This window comes from Struthio camelus, chromosome 12 (genome assembly GCF_040807025.1).
Source record: "Struthio camelus isolate bStrCam1 chromosome 12, bStrCam1.hap1, whole genome shotgun sequence".
Taxonomy (NCBI): Eukaryota; Metazoa; Chordata; class Aves; order Struthioniformes; family Struthionidae; genus Struthio; species Struthio camelus.
In genome coordinates this window covers 21,528,672-21,543,510 of record NC_090953.1, presented here as the reverse complement: position 1 = coordinate 21,543,510, position 14,839 = coordinate 21,528,672, and the positions used below count along the sequence as shown (strand labels likewise).

The following is a 14,839-nucleotide window of genomic DNA, read 5'->3' as shown; positions in this document are numbered from 1 at the left end:
TCGGGCGAGCGGGGTCGCTGCGGCAGCGCGCGCGCCCCGTGTGGAGCTGGGGAGCCCGCGCGCCGCCCCCCGCCCCCCGCCGACCGTTAGCGGCGGCCGTTAGCGCTGGCCGCGCGCGCGCTCCGCCGCCTCAGGGAGAAGGCGGCGCGGGGGAGGCTCCTTCCCCCTGCCCGCTCCGGCCCCTCGGGCGGCCGCCGCCGGTGTGCCTGGGGTGCGGCCGGGGCCGCCGGCAGGACGGAGGACGGTCGGGAGCTCGGGAGGCGGTGTCCGAGGAGGTACTTGTCGTGACGGCCGAGTAACGGCAACCGCCAGCGGTTTTGCAGGCCCTCTGCAGTTCGCAGGCGTTTGGTTGTTTCCGTAAAACCTCAGCTTCTGGAATTGGCGCGTTTACACCAGAAGTCAAGTTTTCATGAAAAGCAGCGGCAGGTATTTGTTGCAGCAGAGAAAGAGGCGCACTTTAAACAGGCGAAGCCAAAGCTGCTGAAGTTGGGCCGTTTTCACGTTGGGGCGCGCTTCCAGGTCCGAGGGTTCTCCCCGGCTCGCTGTTTTCGGGAAGGCTGGCAGCAGCGTGCCTGCGGGCCGCTGGGCCGGGCCCGGCCCGCGGTGCGGAGCTGAGCGGAGCGGAGCGGGCCGAGGGAGGAGACAGCCTGCGGCCGCGAAGGCAGGCGCCGCTCTTGAAACCCCGGCTAAAGCACTTACAAAGTGCTTTTTCTTCCGTATGCTCTTGGGTGGGAGGATAGCGTGGGATGCTTGTGAGAGCGAAGCCCTGAGCTAGAACTAAGGCCGTTTGAGCTCAGACCTCTGGAAAGGACCTCTTCGTTTGACTTGCATGATCTTTTCTACCTGTGAAATGATGACAATACGCCTGTCTTCTGTGCGAGCTGTTTGGACAAACAGTGATGCACAGATTCTCTTTTATGATATGGTGAGCTCTGCCGTCCAGATAACTGTGTTGCCATTGCTTGCAATTTTTTCTCAATTTATGACAATTGCGTTGTTCTCAGAACAACTAATTGTAGGAATAAATGAGAATCTCAGCTTTGATTTAAAATGAAGGCCAAATTTCTAGACTCAGTGCTGGCAAAAAGTGGTATAAGGCGTGACTAATATATCCTGAAAGTTTAAAGCACAAAAGTTTAAAAAAAACCCCAACAAACTCTCCTTTTATTTATTACATTCTTCTAGTGTCATAAGTCTTGGGTTCTGGCTCAATACAGTTTTATGCCTGGACTTGGTGACAATGTTATCAGAATACTTAACAGCTTTTTCACTTGCCTTCCTCTGTCCTGTATGTGCTTGAAAACTTAGCAATAAGGTTCAGTCCTCGGTTTGCTCATGTCCTCAAAGGGTGAGTGAATAGAGGCTCTCAAAATTGGTTTCCTTCTTCAACAATATACAGCAGTAGTTTCTGCAGCCCTTGTTTTCTGGGGGTTACTTGCTCAGTTTTGTCCTGACAGGGCACCACAGGCTACTTGCAGATTTTGCTGGATGTGTGCTTATTATTTTATTTTTGATAATGCTTTGAACTGAGAGGCATTTCCTATCAACTCTTGTCTGTAACGGCAAGTGTGGAGAAGTTTATTGACGCTAATTCTCTTCTGGTAACAACTGCTGTGTTTTATTTTAGTCTGTAAAATCCAAATTGGTCCTGTAGAAATTTGTTCTAGCTATTTCTGTAAAATAATTTGCTTGGTTCGGCACTTGATCATACTTTGCATGTCTGTCTATTGGCTCTTTTGTTATGTCATCTTTACCTTCCACGTCTACTGTGACCTATAACCCGTTTTTCTCTCTGCTTTTGTGTTTTGAGGTCTGCTCCCATCTCAGATTGACCTATGATGCTTGCAGGGCATACATGAGGAATTTTCAATGTTTTTACTGTATTTTTTCCCGTGAGGTGTGTACATCTCTTTTATTTTTTCCTTAAATTCCTTGTTTCTTTTGCTATGATGCTTATCAAAGGACTCCATAAATGTTAAGCTCGTATGTGCTATGCTTTTCCTAATCATGGTGACTAGCATACTCACGTTATTTTTCTTGGGTTTTGTGACTTTATCTGGATGTAGTTTCCTGGCGTACGCTTCAAATGTAATTTGAAGGGAGAAATTGGGGGGGAAATTCTTTCTACATGTTTTTTCAGCAGCTATTACATCGGGTTTTTGATCTGTGTCATGTAGGGTGCTATGGTAATGATTTTACAGTAATATGCCATTAGCAGTGGGTGATCTCGTTATATTCAGAGAAGGGCTAAACAATGCAGTGTTAAAAAAAATAATAAAAAAAAAACTTAAGCAGTTATTTTGCCTAGAAAAAAGATGCCTATAGAGAGATAACAGTAGGTCCTTATGCCTAATGATCATTGTATCCAGAGTCATTACCAGGGAAGTCATGATATTAAATGTAGTCTGCTTAAGCAGCTATTAACTTTGTGTTTATTTTTTTGTCCCTGAGGCAAAACATTGTCTTGTGTAAGCATCTTTAAAAAATTAATGTCATTTCTCCTTGAAATATTATGGATAAATTGGGCTTAATGAAATGCGGTCAGAAACCTCCATCTCCCAAGACATGATGGCTTATTTTATTAAGCTAGATAGATAATAAAAATTATAAATTTGACACAAGGTTTTCCTTTCTATATGTTCTCTTTAGCATTAAAAAAACCCTCTACATAAAGTTCCAAGCTCATCATAACTAGTGCAATTTAATTAGATTGTCAGCATCTTTCATCTGTTTGAGAACTGAGAGGTCTGCATCTCCTTCAAGTTCTGTTTGTTTATTTGTAAGGCAGGGTTCAGTCCTGTGAAACATTCCTTTATAGGTTAGCGCTCCCAGACAAATTTACTGGGATCTAAGCAAGCATGCTATGGGTCATGTGACGGAGAAGCAACTTTTCTGTCTACACTGCAGCATCGTGCTGTCGTTTTTGTTGCTTATTTTAGGATTTCTGTTTTACAACTGAGTCTTTACAGCTCATTTTTGATTTATCATTTGCAGCAAAGTCTGTGACTCTGCTGAGCTATTAAAATAAGAGGCAAGCTGTAACTGTTTGTACAGGGTAGTAAATGATAGTGTTTTGCAGCTCTCTAGCTTCCTTTATTTAAGGAACTCCCAAGCGATTCGATTATTTTAACTGTACAGCATGAATTGTAGGTGAACGTTATTGTTCCTCGCTTACCTGTGAGCAAACAGAAGCATGAATACAGTTGAAGGAAAATAAACAAAACCCAGAGACTCAGGATGAATTTCTGTTGGGTCAGAAAGACAAGGGTAGAACTTTCCCTTGTAATGATTGCAAGTAGTAATCATTGATATCAATGGGTTATTACCTATGCTTGCAGTAGATGGGGGCCCTAATTGCCAGGCATTCTCCAAGCACTATATGCATGACTTGTTCCCAGCCCTATCCACTGGAGTATGCTTTGACTCAGAATTTTTCTAGGGTCCTCTGAAGTGAAGTACAGTTTAGTTCAAGTCCATCGCTACTAAACTAGGTTGACTGTAAATGTTTCCAGGTGCTCTATTAAATTGCCTTTGTTTGCAGCGCATCACTAGGGAGTCATTCCTAGAAGTGTAATTTTTCATGTTACCAGCCAAGATCATGTTTTTACCAGGGAATAGCAAGCCTGTCTTAAGTGTTTAACCTATAGAAAGTAGGAACAGAATAAATGTACAGGCAGCCCTTCTACATCAAACCTATTCTTTTTGTTAGACTGAAACTTTAGGAAGAGCTGATCTTCAAGGAGAACATCTGCATGTGAGAGAAATCATTGGAGCAGTTGGTGTTGTAGGCATGAAATCCTGTGGAATTTTTTTCCCCAGTTAAAAGCATAACTGGATTGTGCCTATATAGGAAAACTCAGAAAAGTTGTAGCAGGCCAACTTCATGAGTGAAGGCAATACAAACACAACTTGTTAAGACCCTGTCTAGATGCTCTCATCAGAGGTGAAGTGACCTCTGTTCACAGTCGCTTGTTCTTCCTTTGAAAAGAAATAAGAGCTTTCGTACTTAGGCCACGGCCAAACTCTCACTGCATAACTTACAGGGGCAATTTACGGTAGTGCTACCTGTCTGTTGGAGGTTATTAAACTTACATTTTTACTAATATATTACAGCAAAGTTACCAGGTTTAATTAGCAACCACTGCTAGCAACAATTTAAAGCGGGAGACTTTGCACTGAACGGAATCAGGAGTGCTAGCATTGTCTGTCCCACTGCCTGAGCTGTGGCTGTGGAAACAAGTCACTGCAGCTGGGGTCAGATTGCAGACTTAGAGGGGAAATTAAGCTATTGCACCTGACAGCCATCTTGCTATAAAATTTTAAATCTGGTGTGCATGGTTGATAGTATATTTTCTGTTCCATGAATGAAATGAAACTTTTAAAACAGGTGAACAGTGAGTGCTTAACTATGTAAGGATATATTGTATAACAGCCTGTAAATGGACAATTGTGTATATATACTGCCCTCCTTTGTAGACTTCACTTTATTTGCAGCTCTGATTGCAAGATATATGCTGTGTGTTGTTAAATAGCTTGAAATCAATCTGTTTGGCAAACAGTTTAGAGAAATTAACATGCAATGAAGTATGATGAAAGACTGATGTTGATAGCATTCAGGTGATAACCTTGCTGTGTACATAGAATGTATTGATTTTTTGCAGTAACTTTTGTTAGAGATAAATATTGCTTGACACGAAACTGGCAAATTAAACTAATCTTTGATATATGCAAACAGATAGAAGAAGTTTCTGCCTTATACCACTGTCTTTAAATTTTACCCAGTTAGTATAGCAAGATAATTATGTAATGAAATATAGGCACCACAAAGGCATACTTGAGAATAGCTAGCTATTGTAGTAGAACCTTCAGCAATCACTATCTGGATCTTCTTTAAAAAAAATGCATTTTTAATTTTATTTAATAATTGAAAATACTCTTCAGAGTATGAAAAGAAAAATTAAAGAAACAGTTTATTTTCTGTCCATACACTCACTGTGTCCCATTCCCTTGGGAGGCAAAGTCTTTCTTCTAAAGCAAGAATTTCAGTCCGCTCTTTTAGCCGTACCTGTTCTCCTACATAAGTTATTCTGCATTAGAATGAAAGCAAGGCATTTCTGATATGCAAGAAAAGTGGCGTAGCAGAGTGGAAAGCCAGGCACAAAGGGATGAACAGGAACTGACACCTTTGTGTCAATTGTACATAATGGTAACAAACAGGTATAACTAAGTGGCCAAAACGGAGAACAACAAACCCTTCCCTTCCGTGCACTGCGGCTGTATTATTTTTCCTGAACTTACTGGTGATTTAAAAGGATGTTAATAAAAATGGAGACTCAGACCTTGGTTCTCTCTGCGACTGATAGTAGGAGAATTGTTATTAATTTCCTTAGAGTAAGACAGTTAATATTTATTATATCAATGCGTGGCAAGTTTCAGTCTTAGGTAGTCTGTACAGCTGAATTGGGAATGGGGAGTTCAACAGAACATCGTATGACCATACCTAGTATTTCTTATTAATGATGAAGAGATTCCTATGTTAAGTGACAGAATCTAACTCCCTCTGAGGAAAGCCTGATCAGCCTTAGTTAATTTCAGGCAATATTAGTATACCTAGAACAGAAGACATGATCAACAAGACTTCCATAACCACCTCTGAAAGAATTTAGAAGTTTCCTTTTTCTTTGAGGCTTGATCTAAGACAGAGGGGAAAGCAGGCTATTATGTAAATATCCTATGTGACTTTGTGCAGACTCTTCTAATACATGGATTTTGTGCTCGAGTTCTTTATGTAGTCTGTCAGTCAGTGAATACTGTGCTTCCTGTGCTGGGGACAAATAACACCCTGAATGGTGGAGTTAGATATATGCTTTTGGATAACAGAGAAAAAAGTCTGAATTCAATACATTTCCCTTTGAAAGGATTTCAACGTTTTTGAGCTACTTTAGGTCCTCCTGGAGTTAAGGGCAAATATTCAAGAAAGACGGGGCCCTTTCTTTCTGTAAGTCCAAAACCAGGGAACGTGTCCCAATTTCTCTGCCTTGTCTCTCTGACTTCCTCAGAACATTTGTCTATGTTTTAGCGTTCTTCCTACAGAAGAGGGTTCAGAGCTATGAGCAGCCTTGATAGTTTCTCTTTTGGGGTTTTAACTATCTTCGCTGCAGTGGCTTGCTGTTCTAAGATCTTAAGTGTCAGCCAGGAATATAGAAGCAGGTAAGAAATGAAGAAATTAGATGTCACTTTTTCACTGCAATAATACTGTCAAGTCTACAGAACCACAAGATTAAAAGATATGGAGCCCAGTCCATCCCTGGTGTCAATTCACTTATGTATAATGGCATTAAAGATAATTTGGCCATTTATATTTAATCCAATTTGCATAGACAGGCAACTTGAATTAGGTGGCTGCGTGAGGAGTGCTATTTCATACAAATGATTTGACTATGGACTGGTCTGGTCTGACGGAAATCAGTTGCTAGCTTTGTATTTCAGAAGTACCAGATCATAGATAGGAAACATGCTTAATTTTAAGCATAACTGCTAAAGCCAGTGATGAAACTCATTCAGAGTTGAAGACGTGCAAGAACTTTCAGAACTGTGAGTGCTCTTAATCTTAAAAAGGCCATTATGGATTTTCTGACTCAAAACAAATGTTTGGCTTTCTAATTCAAAAAGTGCAGCAAACACCTCTAATTTGTAAGAATCCACTGAGATTTTGATTTGCACCATTTAAGTATTTTCAGAACTGTGTGATCTGCTTACAGATTTGTAAAAGAAAAAATTATGAACACAACTTATTCACCAAAACCCCTCAAGTCTATGGCTTAATTTTCTTAGTAAATAATCAGGCATCATTACAGATATGTTGTTGTTCTGTCGTTTGTGACAGCTTACACCGGTAGTAATCTTCTTTAATCCTTTTAATGATGTCCTTAAATAGTTAACATTATGCAAACTCAGGTTACTGTCTTGTTATCCCTTATATTCTAAAAAGGGTCAAATAATGTAATAGACAAAAGGTGGCCTGGTGAAGTTTTTCAAGAACAGTTCAGTGGGTGGCACTGTTTCTTAGTTCTAGAGTGTTTTGTTGCAATTAAAATGGATACTGTGAAAAAAATCGGAAAAGGAACATTTTTTTGTCTCTTGATTTAGGTATAAAAACGGAGTCTTAGCTATTAAGATTCTCATTGATCTTTTAGTAATTCTAAGATACTAGATGTTCTGTCCGTTTTATTTTGGTTGTGTTTCACCACTGCTCCTTTGGCTTTAACTAAACACTTTTTTTTTCTTTCTTTTTTTTTTTTTTTTTTAAAGCAGCTTCTTATGCATCAGTAATGCTGTTAGCAGTATAAAAGCTGTCAAAAAGGAATTCTTGATATAGCTTTATTTCTTTAGTGAAGACAGTAATCTGTATCTGTGCCAGTAAGTAACTATTCTTTTGTTTCATAGAGCACTATGAGGTTTGCAAAACGTTACTAAGATTGATAAGCAAATATGTCATAGTAAACAACAGAAAAGACAGTTACCTTAGCAAGTTTCTTTTCCCTAATTTTAATTCTTAGATCTCTTCCTATCAACTATTATAGGACTGTATTGGCTTAATTTAGTTTCTGTTTATTCTGAAAACACTATTTTTGGACAAAGCCAGTTTTATCAATTACACACCATTTTGTCCCCTTTAAAAGTGGATTATAGCCCTCTGAATGGGGCCAAGTGGTAAAGGTAACTTTCAGTCTCTGACAGGCATAATTTACTTATTAATGAATCTTCCTTAGTCCTCATTTTCTACTTTTAAATAACAGCCACTCCTTTGGCTAATTTTTCAGGCAATGTTTTTTAGGTTATGGGATCATAATGATGTTTAGTGCTTTCATCCATAGATCTCAAGGACCTCTAAAAATAGACATGTGTAGTATTTGTTTTTCAGGAGAAATATGAGAAACGGAGATTACAATTAAAAGGTCCAGATTTCCAAAAGAATCCACAAAGTGTAATGACTTAATTGTTGGATGCCTGTATTGAGACAACCAGGTAACTATGCCCTGGTTTTCAGTTTTGTCCACAGTCATGAAGTGCCTTAAGAATATACTGTATTTTTAGGGGTTTTTCTTCCTGTTTCGCATGTAGAGAATCTTTTGGAACGTAGAATCTAATGTCACTGTACCTTGAAAAAAATAAAAACCGCTAGTGGCTGGAAGAACAGCGGTCACTTTGGCCACCTAACAAACAGTGGATTCAACTATCTGGTATTTGAGTGGGTATTTGTTTCATTCTTGATCTGATGGTAGGTCATTCAGCGTTTATGCTATGCTTATTACTCTAGCTTCTTCCTTTGTATTTTGGAATAGCGTAATGGTATGTTCTATTAGTAGTACCTGTTCATTTCACTATTAAATTTCGGATGTTTGCTTATCACTAATAAGCCCTGTTGATTGCATTCTCATCGTAAACTATTTATTTTGTGAATGCAGTAGAACATTTTGTTTTCCCAGCCCAGGGCAGTGCTGATTTGCAGTTAATCTGATCTGTATTTCTAAATGTTACAATCTAAATAAAATGTATCTTAGGACATTGTATGGTTTAGCACTTCATAGTGTATTTTTACCACATATCCAGTACACAGACTTTCAGTGCTACTGTTAAATGTTTGTGCTTTGTTATGTGTCAATGCAAATTCAGCTCTTATTATTCAGTGCTATTACCAGGTCAGGATGATTACAAGCTGTAGGGGGAAGCAGAAGATAATTCTCTGCATGTTTTTTATTAAACATACTAACTTAATGAGGAAATAATGACCGCTGGCAGAGCTGCAGGTAAAGAAAGTAGAAATTTTATTAAATATTTATAAGCTCGCTCTCCTTCCTGTGTACATGCAAATGGAAAGTGAATAATCAGAAGAAACTTATTCGTAACGAGTCTTTCCTCCTTGTTCCCATCTTTACTCACCCAGCCTTCTTCCTGCTGTTGCTATAAGAGCTCTTCCTTCTGTAGATGTTGGATAATATGGTTTTGTGTCTGAGTTCATTTGTTCTGTCTATCTGCCTCCATCTCTTTCACGTTTTTTAAATTTTCCTGGAAATACAGAAATCGTGTGGTATTGTTTTAAAATACACTGTGAGCCCTCTAGTGGTACTTTCTGTACCTTTGCTTTAGGCTGTGGTAACACTTTTCTTTCCGGCTGTACTTATATGAGTTTAAATGCAAGATAATCTAACTGGTTTCTGCTACTTAATTTAATCTTCCTGTGTGTGGGGTGGTTTTTTTTTTTTTTTTGAATGAAATGTGAGAAGGAATACTCACATTTACTGGTAGATCTGAGAGTGCGATACTGATATCCATGATATCAGTGAACTGATAGCCTAGATAGCTGAGGCTGGAAGTAGCCACAGTGTAGATGTGAGCATTTACTGTGGAGCCCCTGCGGCACCACGTAATGTTGTGGGGATGATCTGGCCACTTTCAGCCTCCACCCAGCTGTATTTAATCTTGGCATGTGCTACAGGTCAGGTCCAAGGACTGGCTAGGATATACTTTTATCTGTGGGGAGACCGACTGCAGAAACATTAACTCTGCCAGCCTAGTCTTCTTATTCCCAGATTTGCATGTGCGTGTGTGTGTGCTGGAATACGACTGCGCTAGCGAGCGCCGTCTGGTGACGCAAAGCTTCTCTAAAATGTGAAGGTGCCCAGAGGGAGTGCCCTGAAGTTGCAGGGTGATCAAGCCAGTGAGAGATGAGGCAGCAGAGAGCTGGTTTCTTCTGGTACTGGCTACTCCTTTTATTGTTATAAAAGCTCTGTATGCCTCTTGGAGAAACAAAGGAAAGAGGGGGAGAGTGTCATCACTCTTTATGGGTGACACCTGCTTGTGATTTTTAACGCTTTCTTTCCTGGCACACTCAAGTCCAGCCTTTGCAAAGATTCCCCAATACTGCTTCCTTCCTCGTTGGGCAGGTGCAGTCAAAAGCAGTTCAATGCAGTCTTTGGGATTTTTTCAGCACGTTCACGGAGTATACATGCTCTAAATGCCTGCAGTACAGAGGAATCCAGCAATTTCCAATGGGATGCATTTGCATAGAGGAAGAATTCCTCATTTAAGATGGGAAATAAGCAGACGATATTTACTGATGAACAGCTAGATGCCTACCAGGTAAGATATCTTAGTTTCCATTATGGGAGGAAAGGAGCAATCTAAACATGTTGGTGTTTTTTTGTTTAGGTTTATTTTTTTCAAATATAAACAGAACCTTCCTTGGTAACTTCCCCGTATATATTCTACTCTAGCTTCCCAACAATTGTAATTGTATTATAAGACTGGATTGTTGAATATACTCAGTCTAATTCTCTTCTCTGCATACAAAGAATGGAGTAAAATCCCCAAAGTGTGGGCTAGGAAACAAGTTAATCTGTGACTAGCTTGACAAGTGCGTGCGTGTGTGTGTGTGTGTTGTGTGGTTTTTTTTTTTTTGTAAGATCTTTCTGCTGAACACTTTGTAAAGAGGAAAGTGTATTAATAACCTCATTTTTCTGTCCCTGATGCCTTTGCTATCGATAGGAAAAAAAAGGGCATGTCTAATTTCACAAGTCCTAAGGATGAATCAGAGGAACATTTCTTGTAACTCCAAAATAGGTACCTTCATGCTTACACACACTCTTGGGTGATAGTTTCTTTCTTACCTTGACGGAAGAAATACGCGTTTTAGGTGCAGGGCTAGCTTATTTGTACTTCTTTATTTCCTTCACATCACATCAATTGAATTTTCCATAACTCCCAGAATTAATATTTTCCAGTGTCGGTTAGTATTTCATCACACTGCATATCTTACTGAAATGGATTGCAGGGAGCTATCTGCACACTGAGCATCTTGAACAAGTTTCTGAAAATATGGTGAGAAGAAAGCTGAAGAAGGAGGAAGTTGAATACTTATTATGAGATGCAGATAGGGTTGGCTGCATTGCTCTGTTCTCTTACATAAAGTGATAAACATAGACTGAATTAACAGTACACGAAATCAACATTTAGTTTATCTCATGATAACCAAGGGACAGATCCAATGCACATGCAAGTAAATAACTTTTTAAATAACTTTTTTTTTTTTTTTTTTTTTTACCTTCATGAGCTTTGGGTCAAGCCCTTGAAGTAGAAACTATGATTTTTTAAGTACAAATTTTCCTTGGAGTTACTGCTAACATGTACTTTTCACAGGCGTAGGTACTTAGCTATATAGAGTCAGGCTAGGAATATGTGCTTAAAATGTTATCCCATGGTGAAAACAAGGCAGAAATTGTGTGTTCTTATTGAATTCCTACTTCTGTCAATATCAGGGATTTATGCATTCTTGTTCTTTCTGGTTATTATAGGAAATATGAAGATGGAGCTTCTTTAATTTTCACTTTGTCATTCATTTCACCCTAAGCAGTAGTCTGCCAATGTAATATATTTTGTAGTCTAAGTTTCAGAAAAGCTATATTTACATCCCTGCTGGATACGCAAATCAAAGATCTGTAAAACACCAAATGTCTATCTTCCTTCTACCAATGAAAGTGAACACAGAACAGAGACCCAACTGCAGTGAAACAAAACAAAATCCAAATGTAATTAATGTTATCTTCTTGACATAAACTGGCAAATGCAAGAGCTGAAATGTCATCCCTAATTCACTACTCTTCGTCTAGAAATTGCCTTCCTCTAATGGCTTTTGCAGCCCCTGCCTTTCATAATGCTGGGTAATTGATCTCAAAGCCTTGCAGTAGTTGGGCCTCATGGATTGAGTCAGGCCAGGGGATTTCTCTGTTACACTAGGACATGTTGTTCATTATTATAGCTGGACTTTTCAAATGCTAGATAATTTTTGACTAGCAGTAACATCTGTAATAGATAAGTACGATGAAATTACATGTTTCAGGACAATAACTAACCTCTAGAATTTGTCAGGAAGGAGCATTAGCATCATGCTGTAAACAACCAGATAAGGTCTTTGTTTTGATGATGATTTGTCCCTGATCCAATAGTTGATGCATACCTCTTGGATCTTTTAAGCATGGAAATGCTGGGATTACTGTTATAGCCAGCCATTGGCATCCACAGAGAGCTCCTGCCTCTCCACTGCCTTCTGGGGGGGGGAAGCGTCTCACCCTTCCCTCTTGTTGCAGTAAGACGCAGTGCTATGTGACTTTGAATCCAGTCTTATCTGCTATTTTCTCACATGTGGCATTCTTTCACAACAGAAAAGGAGAACATGGGATAATGGACCCATCATTTTTAAAATACAAGTTTCTTATTTCTTGAAAGAGTAGTTGGAACTTTCAGAGGTGCGTAGGAAAGCCAGGTTGCTGGGTTCTCTGAGCTCTGGACCTGTGAATCAAAGTAAAATGCAGTGTATGAGGGACCACTTTGTAACCATCTGTTCACACGTATGCAGCCAGGTTCATAAATGGTTTTCAATTGCTTCTAAAACGGGGCTTTGCTTAATTTTTACTTATTTTTTTATGCCAGATGAGAGCTAGGCAACTTTTTGTGAATCTGTATGTCTACAAGTTGGTACTGTACTCCTTACAATCATTTCCAGGGTTATTGTGTCTGTAGTATCAGTATGGCACAGGCAAAAAGGTCAGTGTAATCCTATTTATAAACTAGACTTTTTTTTTTGTTTCTCCACAGCTATTATTAGAAAGTTGTTCAAAAACTCACTCCCCTAATGGTTAGACTTCTTCTAATTTCTTTTTTTTTAAAGTATATTTATGACCAGTGTATACCTGCTTGTAATTTTTGCCATTGTTGTCTTTTAACACAAATTGCTCTGGCCTTGTAGCACCTGAATGCTACTTTAGCAGAGAAGTTTTTATTTTCTTTTTAAAGAAGATGTTTCAAGAGTGTGTTATGGGGGGACACTTGGGATAGGTAAACATAAGATGAAATCAAGTGAGAAGTTAATGTGCTTCAAATATGGTAAAACCCTGTTTTTAAGGGTAAAGAGCTCTGGTTTTTAAGAGTAAAGATTAAGCTGCAGAAAAATCATCTACATGAGGAGCTAGTATACATTCATCTCTGATCATTGATACAATATTAATGAGATAGAATACTCAATTTGTCTCAACTTTTCTGGAATATCTATGTATAAACTTTTTATATACACAACTGTCATACTGAAGAGTTGTTCTTGCTAAGCCTTTGTGTTTAAATGAAATAATTATAAATTTGGTCATGCACAGGATGACCTCAACATCCTTAAATATGAATGTTTTAAAGAGTCTTTCTTAGGAGTGGTGATAGGTAGCTGCTTGAAACTGTTTGTAAAAGAGGCACGTAATAAGACTGAAAGATATTAAACCTCTCATCGTTTTTTATTTGGATTAGTTAGAAGCAAACTAGCTAAAGAGAGACTATAAAGCTGCAAATCCCCTTACACCTTTTCTTATCATCTGAATCTGTTAAGGTAGTGTTATAGTTGTCAGTTCTTTAAGTTCTCATAAGTTTAGTGAAATGTTTTGGAAATTTAAAGGAGGTAAGCTTTTGCAAAAATTGATTTCCTCATTAATTTTCACCTAATTTAGAATTAATTTGCTTACAAGGCTAAGCTTTTATCGGGAATTTCTCTTTCCCATGTCCTTGGAGTACTTGACTGTTTTTTTTCGTTTTTGTTTTTTAAATATAAAATGCAAAATCTGTAAGGTCTGGCTAGGGAAATGGTAAATATTAATCTGCAAGAAAGATGTAGTTCACTACAATCAAGGAGTATTTTAAAAGCAAGCTTTTGAAGTTGTCTACAAGTTTTGGATGCCAAGTTCTGTAGTGAGAGAAGAAAATGAACCAGGAATTCTAGTTTGTTGAATAATGCTGTGTTGTGCTGCTTGGAGCAGTAAAGAGTGAGGACAATGCAGTAAAGCAATAGCAGGACCATATATTGGCCTCTGTGCAGTGAGAAACGTCATTATTTTGAGCAGGACATGCACAGAAGCCTTGCTTATGGTATGGGCAAACTACCTTACCATGGAAGCAGTCTCACTGCTTTCACGGGGATTACTTGGATAGGTGGTCTGAATTTGATTCTCATTTCATTCTGATTTTTTCCTTCATAGACATACAACTCAGAACTTGGGGCATAAATATTTTATATCAGATACTAGTGTTTTCATTGCAAGCCTATTCTTTCTGTAATTGTTTATTACTGGGGTTATTTACTGTAAATTTAGTACAGTCCTGAACAAAGTGGTGTTTACCCTGCCTGTCTTCTAGGCGATATTACAATAAATAACAATAGTAATATGAAATAATGACCGATTTGTCTATTATAGAACTAACTTTTTTCTTTTTACTAAAATCCTAGTCAAAGCGAAGTTAAAATATATTCCAGAAGAAACATGCAAAACCAGATGAAATAAGTTACAAATAAGTTACATTATGATCTGTCAAGAAATGCCATTTATAAAGTGAAACTAGGCCATTAAGCCATCTTTTGATTTAAAAAAAAAAAAAAAGTATTTAATCAGGATCTGTGGTGAAAGTAAATCCTTTGAGGACAAGAGTATAAAAAGTGTATTCATTGCAGGTCCTCCAGGATCTTTTTATAAGAAGTACTTTTTGGTTTGACAGAGTATTGCTGTGCAAACTTGAAGTAACATGATAATGGAACAAGGTTTTATGAGATTATCCTATAGTCTGATTTTTGGTTTCATGTTACCATTTGATGTATATATTGAGCAAAATTACATAGATCAGCAGTTTACTTCTTCCTCAGTCCTTGTTAAAGTCTTAGCTGTTTTCATTCCATATCCAAATATAAATGTATACTGTTTCTCATTCCTTCTGGGTTTATATACTGAAACTCGGTGGGGATTTTAGTGGT

The 14,839-nt window shown here is 38.5% G+C and overlaps 1 protein-coding gene across 15 annotated transcripts in view; it reads left to right on the top strand.

Moving 5' to 3' along the window:
• Positions 1–6: 6 nt before the first annotated feature.
• Positions 7–14,839, top strand: part of CIB2 (calcium and integrin binding family member 2) — a 64,221-nt gene continuing 49,388 nt past the window's right edge. For 2 of the 15 annotated variants that reach the window (XM_068958087.1, XM_068958084.1), the window contains exon 1: positions 173–275. Coding sequence is in view for 7 of the 15 variants with exons in the window: in XM_068958076.1 (XP_068814177.1) it covers positions 830–925 (96 nt within the window). In the remaining 8 variants the exon portion in view is untranslated. Of the gene's footprint in view, positions 427–448; positions 926–1,810; positions 1,898–7,929; positions 8,029–9,392; positions 10,144–14,839 lie in introns of those variants that run through there. The other 13 variants (XM_068958079.1, XM_068958082.1, XM_068958083.1 and 10 more) reach the window with 12 other exon arrangements.